At 39.2% G+C, this 18,624-nt stretch overlaps 3 protein-coding genes across 5 annotated transcripts in view; 2 read left to right on the top strand and 1 right to left on the bottom strand.

Annotated features, from left to right (window-relative positions):
• Positions 1–1,692: 1,692 nt before the first annotated feature.
• On the top strand, positions 1,693–16,862 carry LOC117016583 (mitochondrial ornithine transporter 2-like). 3 transcript variants are annotated; one of them, XR_004421931.1, is made up of 3 exons: positions 1,693–1,879; positions 14,144–14,302; positions 15,407–16,860. XR_004421931.1 is itself a non-coding variant. In XM_033095992.1 (2 exons), exon 1 carries the CDS (start codon positions 9,393–9,395, stop codon positions 10,296–10,298), a length of 906 nt encoding a protein of 301 aa, XP_032951883.1. In that variant the 5' UTR covers positions 6,275–9,392; the 3' UTR covers positions 10,299–11,208; positions 15,407–16,862. The 3 variants fall into 3 exon arrangements, 1 of the variants encoding a protein (XP_032951883.1); XR_004421932.1 differs by having other exon boundaries at positions 14,144–14,306; XM_033095992.1 differs by lacking the exons at positions 1,693–1,879; positions 14,144–14,302 and adding an exon at positions 6,275–11,208 and having other exon boundaries at positions 15,407–16,862.
• On the top strand, positions 1,873–4,444 carry TAF7 (TATA-box binding protein associated factor 7). The gene has a single exon (XM_033095991.1). It carries the CDS (start codon positions 2,515–2,517, stop codon positions 3,562–3,564), a length of 1,050 nt encoding a protein of 349 aa, XP_032951882.1. The 5' UTR covers positions 1,873–2,514; the 3' UTR covers positions 3,565–4,444.
• PCDHB15 (protocadherin beta 15) overlaps positions 14,299–18,624 on the bottom strand; it is a 21,847-nt gene continuing 17,521 nt past the window's right edge. Inside the window, exon 4 of the mRNA XM_033095988.1 lies at positions 14,299–14,815. The gene's annotated coding sequence lies outside the window, so the exon portion shown is untranslated. The remainder of the gene's footprint in view (positions 14,816–18,624) is intronic.

Below are 18,624 nucleotides of genomic sequence, written 5' to 3'. Positions count from 1 at the left end.
ATAGGCAATTAAAGTGCAAAGCAACATTTGGATTATTTTCATGTATAAGCATAGAATCACATTTTATATAGTCAAATAAAGCACTATGCAGAAGCTAGCATGTTAAACTCTTCTATCTATAAAATAAGTAAAATCAGGTATAATTAAGGGACCATCAGTATAATTAAGCACAATAAAGAATTTCACCTTTGAAAAGGGGGAAATAGATCATCCTGGAAATTATAGATGATATATCAGCCAACTTTCTTCAACACATTTTGGAACAAAGAGAACTAATGTAGTTATCTGAAAAAGCATAATTTCAACTTCAAACTTAACATTAAAAAAACTGGTGCCAGGCCATTTTAATTTTAATTTCCTCCCAAGATACACAGTCTAATTAAACCAAAGAGGACACACTATTAGCAAAGCTCTCTGCTCATAACAATTGGCACCGTCCTTGACGAGAGGAAATGTATATGAAGTGGCTTTATCTCATTTTAAGGTGACATAGAATGTATTTTATCTCACAGATTATTATAGACTATATTTATGCTCCTTTTAGATGGATCAATTGGTTCATTCAATTAGCAAATATTTTTTTGTATATCCCCCATGTTTTGATACTAGGCACCGGGACATGATGAACAAGATAGAAGACTCCTGATGATCAGAGAGCTTCCAGTCTGAGGGAGTGAGGGAGACAATACATAAAGAAATGAAGTGAACTTTTAGAAATGTTAATCACATTTTAATAAGAGTTCTCTTAAATTTAGATGCAGTTGGTAATAGAGGATAGAAATTAAAATTTTAATGACCTTGATGCTCTACCAGGACGATTCCATTAAAAAATAAATGGAAATGAGCAGGAATCAGTGGAAGCTGTTATATATATTAACACCGGTAGTTAGGCTTAAATACTATAGATACGTGCTGATAAATATCTGCCTACATAAATAGAGGAGACAAGCACAAAACAGTTATCAAAATAGCAGAGTGGAATGAAAACAATTCCTAACTAATTTAAAATTTACAAGCGAGTGGCAGGGAGTAATACTTCAATTATATTCTACCGCAATCAGACCATTTGTCTATTAGACGACTCTGTCCTAAATGAACATATGCCTCTTGAAGAACACTTACTTCTCTGTTTACATTTATATCTACGTCAAACATACTATTAAAACGAGGAATCACCCTTATTCCCTTGGGGTCCTTCACAACAGAAACTGACCCTGAGGCATGAGTCCACTCCAAGCATTTTCATAACCAACAAAATATAGACTTAGAATTATATAGTGGGCAGCATGTCCTCCTCACTCCACTGATTTGGATACTTTCAAATCCACTGCATGGTTAGTTATAAATTCTTGTATTCACTCGAAATTGGATATACCCTGGGGAGCATCGGAGGTGTTTCCTGAAGCAAAGACTCTTTCCGCACAGACGCCCTATACCCGACGATCACCGGGAAGCCTAGGAGCTATCCGGCCCCAGGGCGATCCGGTAAAAGTTCTGGCTTAGCGGCGGGGCGGGGAGGTGGGTGCGGGAAAATCTAGGTCTTTCTTGGAACCGGTGTCTCTAAATATTTTCAAAGCAATAGCTCTTTAAGGAAAATTATTCCCATCGCCTAAAACCAAGTTCTCGCGAGCAGACGGACACCTGATATCGCAATTGCGCGTTGCGCCTGCGCGTGCTGGGGCAGACCGCATTTCCGCTCGAGTCGTGCTGTCACTCACAGCCGTCTCCCGCCCCGCGCCGTGACGTACTACTTCCTTCTCCGCTAGGTCTGCTTCCCCTGACGGTCCCGGGAGCTGAGGAGCTGTAGGCGGAGCTGCCGAGTTGCGGAGCTGCCGAGTTGCTGAGTTGCGGAGTCTGGCGCTCAGAGCTACGGATCTCGGTGAGATTTCGCGCTGCCCGTTCTGGGTCATTTCATTGATAATCAGCAGCGGATCGCTTGCCAAGAGCCGGGAGAAACAAAGGAGTCAGGAAGGAGACTTTAGGCCCCCGGCCGCCATTCTCCCAGTGGCTTTCTCTTTCGCTCGCTCCTGTCCGGAGAACCTCGGTTTATAATTGTTACTGGACTGTAAGTATCCGAGGCGAAGAGAGCTCACTGCACCCCGCTTTTTGACTATCTTTGTTCGGGGAGAGTTTGTGAATTGGGAGTGTCTTCTGGGCCTTTACTTTCTGTGCCGAAAATCATTCCGCAGAAGCCGCCATTTGCTTTTCTGCTTGCTTGCTCTGTATTGTCCGGCAGCGCCATCTAGTGGTTGGAACTTGGCATTGCAGCTAATTTATTCAAAAGGACTTAACTGAATAATCCAGTGCCAGTAACAACTGGTATTCAGTCACAGCATATTTAAAAAGACTTGGTGCTTAATTAAAAAAAAACCAGTAGACTCTAAGCTGCTGTTCTTCTTAGAACTCTTTGTAATTGAATTTTTCAATTCATAACAAACTGGTCTTTCTAACTTGATATAGTTGGAACGTTTTAGTGCGACAAGTGTTCATTTGAGAAGTGAGTCACAAAGAAACATGAGTAAGAGCAAAGATGATGCTCCTCACGAATTAGAGAGCCAGTTTATCTTACGTCTGCCTCCGGAATATGCATCTACTGTGAGGCGGGCAGTACAGTCTGGCCATGTCAACCTGAAGGACAGACTGACAATTGAGTTACACCCTGATGGGCGTCATGGAATCGTCAGAGTGGACCGGGTCCCACTGGCCTCAAAATTGGTAGATCTGCCATGTGTTATGGAAAGTTTGAAAACCATTGATAAAAAAACCTTTTACAAGACAGCTGATATTTGTCAGATGCTTGTATCCACAGTTGATGGTGATCTCTATCCTCCAGTGGAGGAACCAGTTGCTGCTGCTGATCCCAAAGCAAGCAAAAAAAAAGATAAGGACAAAGAGAAAAAGTTTATATGGAACCATGGAATCACTCTACCTCTAAAAAATGTCAGGAAGAGAAGGTTCCGGAAGACAGCAAAGAAGAAGTATATTGAATCTCCAGATGTGGAAAAAGAAGTGAAGCGGTTGCTTAGTACAGATGCCGAAGCTGTCAGTACTCGTTGGGAAATAATTGCTGAGGATGAAACAAAAGAAACAGAAAATCAAGGCCTTGATATCTCTTCGCCAGGAATGTCAGGCCATAGGCAGGGCCATGACTCATTAGAACATGATGAGCTTCGGGAGATATTCAATGACCTCAGCAGCAGCAGTGAAGATGAAGATGAGACGCAGCATCAAGATGAAGAAGATATAAACATAATTGACACTGAGGAAGATCTGGAAAGACAGCTACGGGACAAGCTAAGTGCTTCAGATGAACAGCACCAAGAAAATGAGGGAACCAATCAGCTGGTTATGGGAATTCAGAAACAGATTGATAACATGAAAGGCAAGCTCCAAGAGACCCAGGACAGGGCAAAACGACAGGAAGATCTCATAATGAAAGTGGAAAACCTGGCTCTCAAGAACAGATTTCAGGCTGTGCTGGATGAACTCAAACAAAAGGAAGACCGAGAAAAGGAGCAGCTTAGCTCTCTGCAAGAAGAGCTAGAATCACTCCTAGAGAAGTGAAAAGAGCTTTGATACTTAAATTCATTCCTTAAAGTGGTCAGCATTAGAAGAAAAATTTTGGTTTCATTACTTGGACTAGATGATAGAACTATATGGTAATTTCTGTTTTTTTCTGCTGCCTTTTATTGAATTTGTCTTAAACGACTAGAAATGTGAATTTCTATCTCATTTGTCTCTCAGAACCACTTTGTTAGGTGTTTATCATGTAGGAAGTAGGAATGTATAGAAAGATACATAATTGTAGGAAAGTTGTAGGATTAGTGGAATGAACAGTTCAAACTTTGTAATCAAAACTTCACTGCAGGACTTTGCTGCTGTTTCTCCATTTGCCAGCAACTGGTTTTGCTAGTTTGTGATGCCATCTAAGATCACTAAGAAGAGTAGTCTAAAGGCAGTTAAGTTAGTTCGCATAATGTTTTCCCATGCAGTAGTTATTTTCCTAGTTATTCAATTTTATACATGTAGAGTTGTAAATCATTTCATAAAATTGTTTTAACACAATAAATAGAAACTAGTTTTCACCTCATAATGAGTCTTGCTGTTTTAGGGATTGTGGGCATCAGATCCTCTTGTGAGGTGGTTTCTTGGTACAGTTTAATTACTGAACAATTTGACCTGTTTGGTAGGGAAAAAAGCAGTTATGTTGGGTTTTAAGAAAAAGATGAATACAGCAAGAGCAAACAAATTGTGAAATAGCTGCATTATGTTAAGTTTCTAATCCACCTGCTGTGTTTGGAGGGTTAATAAACACTAGGTACAGAACCTTCCTAAACAACCCTAACTTTTGTACATGAAGGTCTTATTTAATGTTTTGTGTTTTTTTTTTAAAGCACTGTACTCACCTGCTTGAAATAACTAGAAACAAAACAGAGCAAAGCTTTCAGGTACTTTTCAAAGAATCATTCCATTGGTTTGGATTAAGATTATATTTTTAAATATTTTCAACTTAATTACTGTAATTATTTAGTACTCTGAGAACTGAGATGATTTGTCCGTGTCAGTTCATCAAAATTGTTTATAAAGGTCAGTATTATAATTTCTTATTTCAATATTTCTTAAACATAATTTTCATATTTACATACTCTAAAGATTCTAATATAATGCCTTACTTGAGCTATTTTGGAAGAATCAGTGATAAAATTTACAAAATGCAGAGTTTGGTGCAATTCATTTCTGAGATTGGTTTATAAAGAAAATCTTTGGTTTGAAAATTAACCTCATGGAGCAAACATTTAAAGCCCATTTTAATTAGGTATTTGACAAGAAACATGAGTGGTGAAATGTTAAATTTTCCAGACCTCTCAAGTGTAGTCATACAAGCTGATAAATCAAGCTACAGTTGTAAGTTGTCAGTTTGTTTATGCTGCAGATATTTCAAGTAAACTCTGTTTAACCACGTTTAAAATGGCTGTACATATTTTCACCATTTCAGTCAATCTTATTTCAAAAATTATTTAATCCCTATTATTTTCAGACCTTAATAGGCAGTAATAGTTTGCTTTTATTGTGCTGATTTCTCAAATCCATGTTTCTAAGCCTGATGTCTTCTGAGCTTCAGATTTAGTATAGTCACCTGTATATTGGAAACACTCACTTGTAAGTATCCCTCAGGCAATTCAACTCTGAATGTTCAAAATGAAGTGCGTCATTTCTTCCTTTTCTTCTGCTGTTCTGAGTTTCATTACTTGGTGAGAAATAAATGGCACTACCACCCATCCCAGTTGCTGAAGCTAGAAATTGAACCCACAACTTTCAATGACTACTACTTAACTACAGATTCTACTTGCTAAAAAGCTCTTCAGTCACTCTACTTCATCCATACTGCTACTGTCCTAGTATAAATCATTAGTATATCTTGCCTAGCAAATGGCAATAGCTTCCTAACTCTATGTGTGTGTTTATATAAATTTACTCTCCAATTTAGTGTTTTGAGCTGGCCACCAAGTTGATCTAAGATATGTTTGATGTCATTCCCATGCTTAAAACCTTTTAGTGGTACATCACTGCTTTCAGGATTAAGTTTATATTTCTTAAAAAGATATACAGGATTATGAGTGCTTCAGTTACCTTTTCAGCCTTATCTCACCATATCCTCTCACTATTTTGAATACACACTGAGCTTATTTATACATTTCTTCGAGGTGTTTAATTACTCTTCCTCTTCTGGGCCTAAGAGCCTTCTAACAAGCTATTCACTCTACCTAGAAGACTCCCCTTTATTTGGCCAAGTCCTACTTAACCCTCAGTCTCAACCTAAAAATCACTAACTCTGGCAAGTCTTTTTTGATCTCCTCCATCTATGTTTTATTTATTCGTGGTTTGGCTTTTCATTAATATTAAAAATTCCATAATGAAGAGTAATCTATATAAACCTCAAAAAAGAAAGACTTAACTGAAGAAGACAGGGATCCATTTCCTTTCAAATAAATGCAGAGTACCAAAAAAGACCCACTTTTCTCACAGCTCCCTTGGGTAATGAGTGGTGTGTAATTGGGCTACAGTTTTCAATATTTCTGGGTTCATGAACAAAAGTTCTGAAGAAATTTTAAAAATGTTTAAAATATACAGTAAAACATGAAAAAAATTTAAACGATTAGATAAAACTACAGAAATAAAACACTGAAAAAAATTTAAACGATCCTTCCTTACCAGCTTATATGGATCTGCTTTTTCATTATACAGATTTTTATCTTACTTTTATCCACTTCCCTATAGCTGCTCACTTAGGTGGTTCCATTTTAAATTTGCTATTACGCAGAATACTGCAATAAACATTCATGTTAACATGGCCTCTGTTTTGCATCGTATCTGTAGATTAGGTAAATGGGATTTTTATAGTATTCAGTTTTAAATGTCATAAAGCCTGACATTTCGAATTTAGAGATCAAATGTTTATTTGTAAATGGGATTTTTATAGTATTCAGTTTTAAATGTCATAAAGCCTGACATTTCAAATTTAGAGATCAAATGTTTATTTGAGATGAAAATATAGACAATTGTAACAATTCATGTCACTGAAGGACTGTCTTGAACTCAGTTTTTCTCTTTTTATCATCCAGTAAAAATTCTATGTGAAAACAGACCCGGAAGACTGCTCATCACACAGCAGCCATAATTGCCTTCTTTCTATACTTCAAATGCCAAGCTCTTTTCCACCACAGAGCTTTATCACTTATAGTTCTTTTCCTGGAATAGTCTCCAGATATTTTCGTGGCTAGCTTTTTGTCATTAAGGACTCAAACCTCACTTTTTCCAGTATCCTATCTGGCCACTCAATCTAATTGTGAGAGAGAATGTGATTTGGGTGTTTTCATCTTGTCAAGGATCTTCACTGAAAAGTTGAAAGTCCCTTCGCAGTTATTTTCTGGTATGTATGTTTGGAAGTACATGTGCTTAAATTTAAAACAAACATCATTTTGGTTCATTAGAATCAGGAAAAAAATAGTATCAAGACTTCCTGTCGTCTTGGGCACTGTTTAATATATGCTGGGGTCTGTTCTCTCCAAGTCTAGTTAAGTATATTTTATAGAACTTGATTTCTATCTCAACTATGCAACTATGCTTAACAATTCAGTGAAGGTACCATTTCCCTATTAATGCCCTAGTGGTCCCTGCCCTTGATTATTAATTTGGTTTATCCAAAACATCTATGTGAACTTAATGCAAAAGCAGTTGGTGATTTATTGCAGTATCCTGCATCTCTTGTTTGTAAAAACTCTGTTTTTTTAAAAAAAACAACGAACCAGATGTAATTAATTGACAATCAGTGGTCATTAAAATACTGAATGTACTTCTAGATAACTTGATAGGGCCTCCACAACAAGTATTAAAAATATGCTTTTTTTTTCCTCGACTTTCCTGAGGGTGATTTCAAAACATTGTTTAAATCCCTTAAATATGTGAAGAATTCAAAACTCTTTTTCTAGATTAAGATGGCAGATTGTTTTCACATATCTTTTCTCTATCAAAAAGCCTGGTAAAATAACAGTAACCCCCAAGGACAAAGAGTGAAAAAAGACAAACAGTGAATAACAGAAACAGAAGGCCAAAGCAGATGAAATGATAATTCAGAGATCAGAGAAAGTTACATGCTAAATGTCTACAAGAGGTTTTACCAAAGAGACAAATCCACTTGATAAAGAACCTGTGAGAGGCTCAATTTTTGCAGGCAGAAGTTTCCAAGGAAGGGGGAGAAGGTGTGGGGCTGGTAACATGAGATTAAAGTCTGTTCAGAACTGTTGGATGTGTAGGATCCCTATCGTACCCTAAGAATCCAGATGACCTTTCCCCAGCTCACAGATGGAAAGTTTATTTTCTAGGTAAATTGAACCAAAGAAGTCTCAAACTCAGAGAAAGCAAGCACAGATGAAGGCTGGCGTGTATAGCATCAAACAAGGGCATTATATGCAAACAATATCCTTTACTGCAGTAGTACCACCCTCTTCCCCCACCTTGGTCTCATTAAATCAATATCCAAGGCATACACCCCACACATGCAATCATGATTGGAAAATTATTCTCTGAAAAAACCACGTGGTTCCAGAGGAACAAAATCCAATACTGACATCTGGGCATGGTCCAAGAAAAGGCCAGGTCACTAGTACAAAGAAGTCTACCTGCTGACAAACTATCCCATGCACAATTTTGCTTTTCAGTGCCTCACTTTTCAATATTGACAGCCAAAGATAATCAGACAAGGAAAGCTTTCTGGATGAAAGAAAATAATTTCAGCAAACTTTATGCCCGTTCCCCCAAAGTAAGTAAAATCCCAACTAGGCCTTAGAATATAAGCCTTAAGAGAATTAGTACTAACTCTGGGATAGGAGCATCTGGGTGGAGAAAAGTGTCCTAACAGTGGTACCCTCACTGATGTCCAAACCGTATCTTGCCTTGGAAGTTAGGTGTGTTGTATTTATATCCCGAACTTACGTTGCTGCTGCATAAAACTCTGGCTCCTCAAGAACTTCGAAACTTAACAACTATAGACCGCTGGAGTCACACAGCCCTTTACTATCAAGTTTCTTAGCAATATATAAGTATCTGCTTCCCGAGCCGATTATAAATACCGTGTCCTACCTCTAGAAATGAAGGACTCGTTCCGCCAGCTCTTAGGGATCCAGTCCCACATCCTCGGTGATGTTGCCACGAAAGTCTGTCTCCAGCTCCGCAGGCAGGGAGTAGTGGATCTGCCCGCCCCAGACGCCCCCAGCGCCTCCAGGCCTGTGAGGAGCAGGCCCCTCTGCAGAGCCACCATTCCCTTCCCAGAGACGTTTAAGGGTTTTCTGATCAAAAGCAGCCACCGATTGTCATGTAAAACGCCCCCAGTAGTTTGTTTATCTTCCCTATTTAAACCTCTGTGTAGCTTGATCCTTTGCTCCAGGCTCCACAAACTTGGGAGCAGCTCCCATTTTGCTTCTCCCAAGAAGACCTGGGGGAGGCGGGCGTCTGGGCAAACAGAAAAACGTCTCTTTCCCCGCCGAGTGAAGAACGGCGCCCAGAGTCTCCGTCCTTGCAAGAATTTATCTAATAGCTTTCAGTTGCTAGATTCATTCACAGTGTTGACGTATTTCGTCCGCGTCCCTGGCGCGCGGGCGTTGGGATGGGCGGGCCTCGCCCGCCGTGCACTCGGGAGAACCGCGCGCGAGCCGCGGCGGTGGCGGGGCGGGGGTTACTTCAGGGCGCGGGGAGGGCGGCCCCGCGGCCTAGCGTTGGGTGAAGCGGCTCCTCCCGCCGTTAAGTGAGAGCCGAGAATAGGCGGCCGGACAAGGGGCACCCGTCCGCGGCTCCAGAGTCGCCTTCCACGGAGACCAGCGGACCAGTGGGCGAACATGAAGTCCAACCCTGTCATCCAAGCCGCCATCGACCTCACCGCGGGGGCTCTCGGGGGCACCGTGTGTGTCCTGACCGGGCAGCCCTTAGATACAGTGAAAGTGAAGATGCAGACGTTTCCCGGCCTGTACAAAGACGTCACCGACTGCTGCCTGAAGACGTACTCCCAAGTGGGCTTGCGCGGCTTCTACAAGGGGACGGGCCCGGCGCTGATGGCCTACGTCGCTGAGAACTCTGTCCTCTTCATGTCCTACGGCTTCTGCCAACAGTTTGTGAGGAAAGTGGTGGGACTGGACAAGCAGGCAAGGCTGAGTGATCTGCAAAGTGCAGCCGCCGGTTCCTTGGCCTCTGCGTTTGCTTCGCTGACTCTGTGTCCCACTGAGCTTGTTAAGTGTCGGCTACAGACCATGTACGAAATGGAGGTGTCAGGGAAGATAGTCAAAAGCCACAATACAGTTTGGTCAGTCGTGAGGGGTATACTTAGGAAGGATGGCCCCTGGGGCTTCTACCGCGGACTCTCGAGCACTCTAGCTCAAGAAGTACCGGGTTATTTCTTCTTCTTTGGTGGCTATGAAGTGAGCCGATCGTTTTTTGCCTCGGGGAGATCAAAAGATGAACTAGGCCCTGTCCCTTTGATGTTAAGTGGTGGAATTGCTGGGATTTGCCTTTGGCTTGTCATATACCCAGTGGATTGTATCAAATCCAGAATTCAGGTTCTTTCCATGTCTGGAAAACAGGCAAGATTTATCAGAACTCTTTTAAGTGTTGTGGAAAGGGAAGGAATAGCAGCCTTATATTCTGGACTGACAGCTTCCATGATTCGAGCGTTCCCTGCAAATGGGTCACTGGTGTTCACTTATGAATACAGCAGGAAGATGATGATGAGCCAGTTTGAAGCATACTGAAGTGTCGTGTTGAACTCGGATCCAAGCACACATCTTTGAGGACTATAGTCTATCTCAGGGTTTCATGGAGTACTGGACTGATGTGGAGTTCTTTTTTACTTCATGGGAATATTGTTTTTGTCTTCTACCTGAAATCTTAAACTTTATGGAAGAAACTCTATTTTTTCATTATATAATTTCTGCCCATCATTGTATTGATATAGAAAACTTGCTGCTTTTGTATTTGGTGGGATATACAGAGTAAAGGAGCGGCCCTATCTACCTAATCTGAAAGGCTATAATATAGTTATGTCTTGGCTCTTGCATAAACCTGTACTTGTACGCACTGTTTGGTTGGTTATGTTTGTGAGTGAAACACAGTTTGGTTGCATGTTTAATTTCATGTCACCAGAAAAAAATGAATTAACTGTTTCATGAAGATGGTTATAATTGTTGAACCCATTCAAGATGTAGGTTCTCTTTAAAACTGTGCACTGTAGTAGGCAATTATTTTTTTTAAGAAAAGTTTTTGTGTGGTAGTTGAAAACCAAAATACTGATCTAGATTTTAAAGAAGAGAATATACCTGCATATTAATGTGTCTTCCACATTCTTGAGTTAAAGTTTCAGAGTTGGCATTCCGGATTTTTCTGAGATGCTGTTCTCTTAGAATAGGATCACTCATTTTCAAAGTGGGATCACATTACACACTCTAAGTTAGGTGTGGCCTAATGCATCAGACCCGGTGAGGTAACGCCTTCATCTGTACCAACTTCCCTTTTTCTCCCAAAGAGTTTCCCATCTGCTGGGCTTCAGGTTGAGGAAGTGATGAAGAGGAAGGGGCTGCATTGCCATGGATTGATGAAGACCCATATAGCTGCCAACAGTTGTTAGCTCGAATCTCTGGGTCCTGGCGTGGATAGGATTCCAAGGTATTAGGGCCCATTTACGAGTTGTTGACCCACTATGGATCATTCACTCTGCCTCCACCAGTCAGAAACCCTTCCAGGGAACAGAGTGCCAAAGCCAAGAAAAGCTTTTGTTCCCTGTTTGGTGATCAAGTGACAGTACTCATGGATGATGTCCTCTCCTCTCAGGCAGAACTTAGTGTTTGCACTCCACAGTGAGTAATGTTAAGGCTGACCCATCCTGAAGGGTCATGTTTTTATAGTGTTGGAACCTTCCAAATATGGTACTGACATCACTGAATTTTAATGATGACTGTATATGGGATGTGACTTTATAAAGCAATGAAACATAAGAAAAACAATTTTATTAAACTATACTATATATAATATGTATACACACACACACACAAACAAACAAAAAAACATAGCTCATCTGATCCCCACCAACATATGGCCCTGTGGTGTAAGGGTCATTCTTGTCACCACTAAAATAAGTCTCATCATTCATTCCTTGCTGCTCCAAGACCAGCAGAGTTTCTTAATAAGAAGTGTTCTTGAGCAACCTGTAAAGCTGAAAGCTATCAGGCTACCATATTTGTTTATCACTGTCTGCAGAGCATAAATCTTGTGTAAAATCTCCAATTTCCTTTAGCTTTTTACTATTTGTGAACTCTCTGTGGTAACTCGAGCCATAGTGCCAGAAGGGAGAGGGTCAAGGAAACAAGATGTTGCCAAATGGGAGCTGATACAGACATTCTGGGAGAGGATCTCAGTGTTGTGCCTGGTGTGCTTGAGAGCAAAGGCTGGTCTTCCATTTGCTCTTTAAAATAAACCATTTTTCTACTTTACTTGTAAGTTATGTATACATATTTCATACTTAAATGGTCAGTAGCTACTTAGTGGGGCTTCATCCACACAGGACTGGATTAAAGCAGAATAGAGACCAGGACTGGCTTCCAGTAGGAAGTGGATCGTTTCACAGTCCACGGCCCCGCACCTGGGAGCTTGTCTCAGTCTTGTTGCCAGCAGACCTGTACACATGTTGTCCATTAAAGGTTTAACTAAATATCTTCAGTAGAAATAGTTTGAGGCAAGTAAGGGTGAGTGGGATTGGGGAATGGAAACCTAACTCAGGAGAATTTTATTACACTCTATTTGCTGAATTCATGGTTCAATATTGGTATAATTTGTACCATTTTAGATCTGTATTCCAGGCAAAAATATTGTAGCTTGAAAAATTTTGTTTAAAAAAATTTGAATGTTCTATCATTAAATTATTTACCTAAATAAAAATATTTATTTAACTTACACCATTTACAATGCACTACATTGACCTCTGGGTATTCAGATATTAATGATTTCTGGTTTCTGTTCTTCAGGATCCGATGGTCTAGTTGTTTGTTTTACAGTTAGAAGAGTCATATTCTAGAATAAAATTTAGAATAAAAAAGGTAAAATCCAAATTGTGTGTGTGTGTGTGTGTGTGTGTGTGTGTGTCTGAAATCAGTGTTGGACTCTCTGAATTTAAGGAACTATCTCTTTCCCTTAATTGTGTTTTTGTATTGTGGTTTCTTTGTAATCTTTAAATTAGTGCCATGGTATTTCTTTCTCTCAGCTTTATTGAGATATAACTGCCAAATAACATTGTGTAAGTTTAAAGTGTACAATGTGGTGATTTGATATACATATACAATAATTGTGAAATGTTTATCACAATAAGATTAGTCAACTGCATAAGAAAACCACAGACCCAAAATGGCATCATTTAAGCTAAAGATAATGACACCAAACCCAGATTTAATACCTGATCTGGTTGCTGTTGCAAAACCTCTCCCAGAAACATAATCTTAATCAACCAGTCTGGCATTTTCTGATCAACATCGATGAAGTAATCTGTCACATGGGCCCTTTCGATCCCTCCTTCCCCATAGAAAGAAGAGGCAATTTTCCTGATAAAAACCCTTGTTATACCCTTCTCCCCAAAAGATGTCCTTGTCTAAAAGTAATTCTTTTCTTTTAGAAACTCCCCTGCCACACCCTCCTGCCTCCATTTTGTACAACCCCTCTGAGCACCCTTCTAGTTGCTAGATGGGATGCTGCCATATTCATGAATCACTTAATATATCCAATTAGATCTTCAAATGTATTCAGTTGAATTTTATTTTTTGACATAGCACATCCATCACCTTACAGAGAGACCTTTTCTTACTGAGGTATAATTGACATATAACATCCACTTATTTATTTGTGTGTGTGTGGTGAGATGGTATTTATTTTTAAGATTTAAATTGGTCAAATCCATTTTTTTCTGATTCCTAGACTTATTTTAAACTTCACTTCCACATAGCATAATTTACCCCTCAACTTTGAAAGATCTTTTCTGATATTTATTACATTCTTTGATCTATGGTCAGGGCCAGATGATCTGCCTGCTACAGTGATATTGTCGCTATAAATTCATTCTTGTCCTAGCTTTCATAGGATATCAAGCTGTAGCAGTTGTGAAGTATATGTGACATCTCAGAATGATCATATCTGGCACTGGAGTATCAAGCCTGCCCATATTCTTGAATTGAAGAAGAAAATACCCCCAAGTTGCTGAGCTTGGAAGGAAAGGAGGTTCTTTTTCTTCTGACCTGGAGCTCTAAGGAGGAGTGATCATTGTTTTTAGGAAGTTGTTGCATAGATTTTTTTTCTCAAGGCTAGAAGGTACCCTTCTGTCTACAGCCTGCATTTCTAACTCTGAGCTTTCAAATTCCTGTTTTCAAAGTCTGTAACTGGTGTCTCCAGATCCATTTGGAATGGCTCAGAAGTCTTTTCTGAGAGCCTTTTTAGAAAGGAAATTATTTCCATGTTGAAACTGCCATCTAAGTCTGGGATCTGCCTTGTGAGCGCCACCGTCCAGTGTTCTCAGATTCCTTGAAATGCCAGCACTTTAATATTGGACCCTTGTCAACAGACTTCTATCTTCCTGTCACCGGAACTCTTCAGGGTTGGTGGTGGTCATCAGCTCTGATGCCCTGTTCATTGCACCAGGCTTAATGGCTTTTTCAAAACCAGTTCAGAACATTTGGTATTACTGGCTTTAATCTGCACCTTAAGATGGAAAATTCCACAGGTGGGTAAGTAGTTTTGTAGAAAATTGATCTCTCTTAACAATCCTGCACATTCTGTGGGTGAAAAAATATGTCCCCAGAAAAGGTATCAATTCATCCAGATATTTGTCTATATAGTGAGTATTTCTACTCCAGCCTAAAGATTTTCACTGGCTCCTCCTCGGCAAGCTGGACTCTCAGCAGACATTAACTAGGGCATCTGTCCGCATAACTTCTCTATTTGCTGATTTACATAGAAATGGCTCTTTTGTGCATTTGGAGGAAAGGCTCCTTTCTGCCTTTGGAGAAATGGCAGACAGACTCTTCTCTAGCCAGGACTGAAGTTCCCCGATCCAGGTTCTTGGAGATGTTGCCCACAAAAAGCCTTTCCTGTCTCCTTGGCACCAGACATGGGAACCTTCTCAGATTCATTGCCCATTTGGTCACAAAAAGGCCACACAGTAGGGTGAGTCTTCGGTTCCAAGTCTGGAGACTGCTACCAAGTCTGGAAACTGCTATGGTGTCATTACTGTCTTCTGCAAAGGATTACAAGATTTTAGCACAGACCTTTATTTTTCCACTTTCTGCTTCTGTTTTTATGCTCACTTCTCCATCTGCTTTGCCCTCCAGGGTAAATCTTAAAAAAGTCTCCAATTTCTCTCTCTCTCACACACACACACCTACACGCAGATCTAACTCAGCAACTTTCAAATATACAATACAGTATTAACAATAGTCACCATGCAGTACATTATATCCCCAGGATTTACCCTTTCCACATCTTTAAGATATCCACTCATGAGTCAAAGTCCTTGATTTTAATACAGTCAAATATATTAATCCTTTATTCTATGACCAGTGTCTTTTTAAATAAATTATCTCTACCCTCAATGTCTAAACTATATTTACCTACATTTTACACTAAGAGCTTTAAAAATTTTGGTTTGGGTTTTTTTTTTTTAATAGTGAAGTCTTAGATCCATTTGAAGTTGATTATATAATTAACATGCAATTTAATTTTTTCTGTATGAATAACCATTTTTACTTGAACATTTCATCTTTTCTCCATTGATCTGTTATGGACTGAATGCCTCTGCTCCCTTCTCCTCCACCTTCATCTATTGAAGCCCCCAACGTGATGGTGTTAGGAGGTGCGGCCTTTGGGAGGTAAGCAGGTCTGGATGACATTGTGAGGATGGAGCTCCATGATGAGGTTAATGCCTTAATGAAAAGGGGAACAAACACCAGAGCTGCTTCTCTCAGCCTTGTGAGGATACAGTGAGAACCCAGCAGTTGGCAAGCCAGGAAGTAGGCCCTCATCAAGAACCCGATCTGCTGCCACCTTGATCTCGGACTTCTCAGCCTCCACAATTGTGAGAAATAAATGTTAATTTAAGCCACCAGTCTATGGTATTTTGTTAGAGTAGCCTGAACAGACTGAGACAATCTGAGTTGCCATCTTTTTAATAATATTCAAATGTTCCACATATATGTAAGTCTATTTTTGACCTCTCTAATCTATTATTATACATTTGCCAAATTTTTTGTCTTTGCACCAATACCAAACTATCTTGATTGATTGATAGAGCTTTATAACAAGTCTTAATAATTAGTAGGGCAAGTTTTTCCTTTCTGCTCTTTTTTTCTTAAGAAGTTTCTTAGCTATTATTGACATTTTATTTTTTCATATGAATTTTGAAGTAATGTTAAAATACTGTTGTAATGTTCAAAGTAACGTTGTCTTGGAGGAGAAGAGAATTGATAACTTTAAAATATTGAATCTTCTAATTCATGAGCATCATATGTTTCTCTATTTATGTAAGTTATCTTACTATATCTTTATAAAGTCATATAAAGTCCCCATAGAGGTCTTACACTTATTTTGACTTATTACTACCTACTTGATTTTTTTATGATTGTAAATTGTACCTTTATTTAAAATGTTAATTTTTGTTTGTTGCTAGTTTATAAAATAAAATTATTTTATCTTGATTTTTCAAATTCTGCAAACTTACTAACTTTTTAAAAATTATAATATTTTATTTGTAGTTACTTTTGGATTTTCTGTGCATTCCTTAATATCATCTGCAAATAATAACAAATTTGTTTCTTCCTCTGAAACATACATAACTTGTATTTCTTTCCCTTATCATGCTGGCCAAAACCTCCAGTACAGTATCATATAGATGTAATAGTGGGCATTTGTTTTTGATCTCAAAGGAAACTTTTAACATTTCACAATTTATATTTTGCTGTAAGTATTTTTACATCATTTAAAGATTAAGGAAGTTTCCTTCTATTCCTAGTATGGGATTTCTCTCCCCATGCCCCCCGCCCATAATAAACAGAATTTAAACAAATGCCTTTTCTGTGTCTATAAAGATAATTGTGTGATTTTTCTCCTTTATGTCATTGAGTGATTTTGGCTTTTAACTTTCCTTTCTTGATATCAGGGTTATGCTAAACAAATAACATTTTTAAGGAGTGTTCTCCTTTTTCTCTAGTCTATGGAAGTGTTAATATAAGATTGGAATTATTTCTTCCTTGAATTTTTGGTAGTACTCATGACCAGATGGGTCTGAAATTCACTTATTTAATAGTTATCATACTTCAGTTTTTTTTTCTATCTTGAATCAACTTGATTGTATTTCTAGCAATTTGTTTACTCCAAATAAAATTTTTAGCTTCTTGTCATAGGCCTGTGTATAATATTTTATTACCTTTTTATTGTCTGTGTCTACAATATTTGAGTTGCTAGTCCCCCTTCAATTCCTGATATTGGTTATTTGTAGATTATGAAGAAAATATACATTCTATATTTGCTGAATTTGATGTTCTATATATGTCTAGTAAGTCAGTTTTCTTCTCTCTAATATAATTGTGTTCCTTCCAGGTGCTGAATCAGCCAGCCATGCCATTTAACATTGCTCAGCTAGCTCTATCTATGTATATCCATATCTTAGGCCACTTCTCTTTCCTTTAAAAATGGATGACAAAGGTACTGCTTACAGTTCTGCTTACTTGGAAGATTTCCCTTCACCACTGTCCTTTAGGGCAACCCTTGAGTAAGCTGTAATTCAGCAATTAAACATTGATGGCTTACACCAACCATCTGTGAACTTGGGCCAAGATCTTTTCTCTCCTGTAATTGGTTATAAAGAACTTTCCTGTAAAATCACCGGTGTGAATTGGGAGAGAGTTTGGTGCAATAGAGGTAGGTGAACTAGGAGTCCAGATCACTTGTTCATGAAATTCCTTCTGGACCGGCTTGGGGCCAATTCTGAAATTAGTGTTTCTATTATATAAGAATTGCTCCTATACCTATCTAACTTTATGATGATGGCATAATCATTTGGTGTCTATAGTCAGCTACTCAGTCTCTACTGGTGCTCAGGAGCATGACAGGATCTGTTTATAAGCCCAGAGAAGTTACCTGCTGTAGAAGGCATGGGTCTGCACTGTAAGATTTGCACTGTAAGTCTCCTACTGTGGCTTGCCAAAAACTCCACACAGCATCCTTATCCATGGGCCTTTCTAGCAAAATCAGATTAGCTGGATCACATCAGATTGGTTAGAATTGTAGCCTGGACCTGCTGCATGTCTTTATCTTACTCCAGGCCCTCCTCAAACCTGGCATCATTTTGAGTTCCAAGTAAGGTATACGCTGCCTCTAAAATCCAAAGAGTTCCCTGAAGATAGTGCCTCTTTCTTAGTGGCAAGAGATGCAAGACTTAATTTGTATTTAACATCAGAGGGGATTTCCTGGCATGCCTCAGACCCCTAGAATCATCACTGTTGTGGCAGACCCCTGAACCTTCATGGGGCCAATCTCTTACTCTTAGAGATTAGCATGATCCTTCTAGGCTATCCAGAGTCCTTGACTTATACTGCTCACTCAGTCCAGTTAGCATGATGTCATCAATTTTGTGGTCTAACATTATGTTCTGCAGAATAGTCTGCGTTGAGGTCTTTATGGAGTATGTTAGGAAAGAAAGTGAAAAATTTAACGTAACTCTAGGCCAGAACAGTGAATGAGTTCTGCTACCTTATATGAGAAGATGAGCTTAAAACCTAAAATAGCCATAATGTCTAGGGTGATGTTGGAGAAACTCTCTAATGGGGACGGCAGTGCTCAGAAGAGTTCCATAATAAAATGGAAACGGTTTATACAGGATCATGCTGCTTGGGAAATGCAAAGAGAAGATATTCACAAGTAGGGAGACTTTTCCCGCTAGGACTGAGGGGAATTGTGTGAGGAGCTGCTGGATTCTTTTGTCACATGGGCAGTGCCCTATAAAGAGCCCTTGACTGACAAAGAGTTGCTTGGTTTGTAGGTGAGAGTTCC

Source organism: Rhinolophus ferrumequinum, chromosome 24 (genome assembly GCF_004115265.2).
Source record: "Rhinolophus ferrumequinum isolate MPI-CBG mRhiFer1 chromosome 24, mRhiFer1_v1.p, whole genome shotgun sequence".
Lineage (NCBI taxonomy): Eukaryota > Metazoa > Chordata > Mammalia > Chiroptera > Rhinolophidae > Rhinolophus > Rhinolophus ferrumequinum.
The sequence above is the reverse complement of the archived record's forward strand: the minus strand, read 5'-3'. Positions and strand labels throughout refer to the sequence as shown.

Coding starts and splice junctions, on each gene's coding strand:
- TAF7 (XM_033095991.1), top strand. CDS start 2,515: ATGAGTAAGAGCAAAGATGATGCTCCTCACGAATTAGAGAGCCAGTTT.
- LOC117016583 (XM_033095992.1), top strand. CDS start 9,393: ATGAAGTCCAACCCTGTCATCCAAGCCGCCATCGACCTCACCGCGGGG.